General features: G+C 33.1%; 1 protein-coding gene across 2 annotated transcripts in view; it reads left to right on the top strand.

The window, feature by feature from the left end:
- The window catches only part of LOC117119201 (protein wech-like), a 32,358-nt gene extending 29,734 nt beyond the window's left edge, over positions 1-2,624 (top strand). Inside the window, exons 3-4 of one of the 2 annotated variants that reach the window (XM_033264012.1) lie at positions 7-414; positions 1,349-2,624. In XM_033264012.1, coding sequence (XP_033119903.1) covers positions 7-414; positions 1,349-1,995 — 1,055 coding nt within the window. In that variant the 3' untranslated portion in view covers positions 1,996-2,624. Of the gene's footprint in view, positions 1-6; positions 1,285-1,348 lie in introns of those variants that run through there. The other variant, XM_033264013.1, reaches the window with a different exon arrangement.
- Positions 2,625-3,924: the final 1,300 nt, after the last annotated feature.

The raw sequence follows: 3,924 nt of genomic DNA, 5'->3' as shown, positions 1-3,924 counted from the left end.
TAGAAGGAGAGGAATCTGTGATCAAAGATCAGACAATTATAGTCAAAATAGTCAAAACAGATGAACATGAAATATATGCAAATCAACTGAAGGCAACATGGACACAGCCTACAGGGGAAACCAACATCTCTCAAATTCAGGAAGATGACAATGGAGATTATTTTGTGACAGGAAAATGTACAAGTCCAGGAGTTTGTAAACTAAATGTGAGTGCTGATGATGAACCAATTAACCAATCACCAATGACAATCAAAGTAGAAGACAGATTAGTAAATACTATTCAAATAAATGCAACAAGTATTAGAGATGTAGTTAAGTGTGAAGATGACTCCTTACTGGTTTCATGTTGGACAAATGAAATGCTCAAGTACAAGCAATCAGGAGAATATATTGGTAAGGTTACACTACCACAAGGTGTGGAAGTTAACAGAATGTACAAAATGAAGAATGGTAACATAGCATTCAGTGATTGGAATAATAAACCTATCAGAATATGCAATATGAATGGTCAGCTGATTAAAACAATTAGTGTGGAAGCAAAGAATACACCACGGAGCATTCATGTGGATGAGACATCAAATGTTTTGTATGCAGGAGTTTGGTTCAGAAGCTGTGTGCACATGTTTGACATGAATAATGGCAAGACCATCAGAACAATAGGGTCATATGGTACAAAAGAAGGTCAAATGAGTAATGTCATTGATGTTACTCTTACTAACCAAGGACACCTTCTTGTATTGGAGTATGACAACAGTAGATTACAATTATTTAATAATGAGGGAAGGTTTATAAAACTCCTTGTTGAAGCAGGTGATGAGGATGGTAAGGTAAATTCTCCAAATGCAGTAGTAGTTGATGAGGATGACAACATCATTATATCAAGTGACCAAAAACTACAGCTATTCAGTAGTGATGGAAATTTCATAAAAAGAATTGATAAACCAGAAGATAGAATCAACGATCCAGAGGGATTATCCATCATTTCATATCATCCAAGGAGACTTGCAGTAGCAAATACTGGTGACAAAACAGTAAAAATATTCAATTATTAAATACTGACAGTCCACTTGCTTCACTTGTGTGTTTTCAACAATTCAAATTTATAAGTGTAGGAATATCTACATATCCATTATTTCATATCATCCACATAGAGTTAAGTTATGGATCTTAAACTTAAAATAATTATTGAATACTAAAGTTGGCATAATGATTATAAACCTGTTAAACAAATTACAATAATCTGCAAACCTCAGTTGTTTACAATGTAGTTCTCATCAAATTTGAATCACACACTATTGAACCCTGTCTCTTATACACATCTAGATGTGTATAAGAGACAGACCACAAGGTGTGCTAGTTAACAGAATGTACAAAATGAAGAATGGTAACATAGCATTCAGTGATTGCAATGATAATACACCTATCAGAATATGCAATATGAATGGTCAGCTGATTAAAACAATTAGTGAGGGAGTACAGAATACACCACGGAGCATTCATGTGGATGAGACATCAAATGTTTTGTATGCAGCAGCAGGAGGTTGGTCCAGTGGCTGTGTGTACATGTTTGACATGAATAATGGCAAGACCATCAAAACAATAGGGTTAAGAGGTACAAAAGAAGGTCAAATGAGAAATGTCACTGATGTTACTCTTACTAACCAAGGACACCTTCTTGTATTGGAGTATGGCAACAGTAGATTAAAATTATTTAATAATGAGGGAAGGTTTATAAAAGTCCTTGTTGAAGCAGGTGATGAGGATGGTAAGGTAAAATATCCAAGAGCAGTAGTAGTTGATGAGGATGAAAACATCATTATATCAAGTCAACACAAACTACAGCTATTCAGTAGTGATGGAACTTTCATAAAAAGAATTGATAAACCAGAAGATAGAATCAACAATCCATGGGGATTATCCATCATTTTATATCATCCAAGGAGACTTGCAGTAGCAAATGATGGTGACAAAACAGTAAAAATATTCAATTATTAAATATTGACAGTCCACTTGCTTCACTTGTGTGTTTTCAACAATTCAAATTTATAAGTGTAGGAATATCTACATATCCATTATTTCATATCATCCACATAGAGTTAAGTTATGAATCTTAAACTTAAAAAAATTATTGAATACAATAATATCAAAATATAAAGTTGGCATAATGTTTATAAACTTGCTGAAATATTTGATTATTGAATATGATATACATGGAGCTGAAGTTACGTTTTTTTTTTTAACTGTTAAAATATTAATTATTCTACATAAATGATATCTATAGAGTTGAAGTTATTAAACTGAAAACATTAATACTGTAATCTGCCAACCTCAACTGTTTATAGTGTAGTTCTCATCAAATTTGAATCACACACTATTGGTCTTATGATTTTATATTTTTGTAGTGTAAGTTTTTAATCATATAATGCATATACATGTTACTTTCTTGCATATTGATGTTAAAAATTTACTTTTCAATCTATTGGGGCTTTTTTGTACAGCCTATCCAGGGGCGTACGGTGAAAAATCTAAGGGGGGGGGTCAAAACGAAAGCGCAGGGGGCAAGCTGAACTCGGAGCAATTTAGCGAAGCTTTCAGAATTCGCGGGGTGCGTTATTTGTGAGTGAAGCAAGCATATTTAAAGGGCACTTTCTTTAAAATGGGGGGTCGACAGCACCCATCGACCCCCCCCCACGGTACGCCCCTGATATTAACTTGTATTTCTTTGATTTTCATAAATTTTGATATTTGCAAGTTTGTTTATTCTTTCTTTAGTACCTGTATATTTTTTCTGGTCTTTCTGTATAAAAAAAACCTAACAAGCACACAACAGAGTGTATATTATAAATACACCTATGGGCATCCATTAAATGAATAAGATGCACTGAGTCAGATTGATTATTTTGGTATATATTTAATTTTTCTCTTATACTAATCTGACTCAAAGTAGTGGGACAGGGATATATTTAAAAGGGGGTTTTTAAGCATTTTATTATTTCATCATCATAAAAAGGAATATACTGTATATGATTTAGGTAGTTAAGTTTGGCTTTTTTTTTTCATTTATCATGAATTTTAATCTGTATACAACCTAATAAATTTATAGATTTTCATGTACACTTTGACAATAAATTATCTGAATCTGATATGTATGTACAGTATAATTGTTATTACTATATATGATTAACGGTGTAAAAGGTTTCTTAACCCATTATAGAGGGCAGAAATTTGTATGTCGTCACTCATTACATAATGATAGCGTGGGTCAGTAGCGTCTAAAAAATTAGCGCGAATCAGTGGCCTCCTGAATGTGATCGGGATCAGACGTGTGTTTGACCACTCACTTATTATGTGATTCAAGTACATTTATGGTATGTTTTATTTTACCTTTTATATTTATAGTGTTATAAGATTAGTTACTTAGTGTATTAATTACTGCCTTTAATGCATTGAAAGTCTCTTGTTATATGAATACAGCCTAAGTAAGGTGAAGTTTAACAAGGATACAACTGTGTTGTATATTCCTTTGTTCTAACTGCTTGTTCTTGATCCTTTGGTGTAAACAAGTTACAGTATTAGGTATTTAAATTTACTATGCTAAAGTATTAGTTGTAGTGGTAAGTTGGTAACAACTGCCCAATTTAACCTAAGTTATGACATAGCAGGAGTAAGATTGATTTATGCAGTTTAATGTTATTTGAGTTATATGTATTGTACGGCATACATTGTCTTAGCCTGCATCCTGCTGTGGAACGGGCATGTCAGTTCTCTTTGATTGTTTCACGCTCATGTCAAAGGTCATCTTAAAACATAATCAAATATGGCTGCGCCCATTGGCATATAGCAGCGAGTATTATAAAGATCTACAAGTCTGTCGATAGTGTTATTATATATTATATTGCTGTGATTATTTCACATGTCTCGAAG

This window comes from Anneissia japonica, unplaced genomic scaffold (assembly GCF_011630105.1).
Source record: "Anneissia japonica isolate Jap-2015-1 unplaced genomic scaffold, ASM1163010v1 scaffold14072_len149563_cov130, whole genome shotgun sequence".
In the NCBI taxonomy this organism is placed as follows: domain Eukaryota; kingdom Metazoa; phylum Echinodermata; class Crinoidea; order Comatulida; family Comatulidae; genus Anneissia; species Anneissia japonica.
The sequence above is the reverse complement of the archived record's forward strand: the minus strand, read 5'-3'. Positions and strand labels throughout refer to the sequence as shown.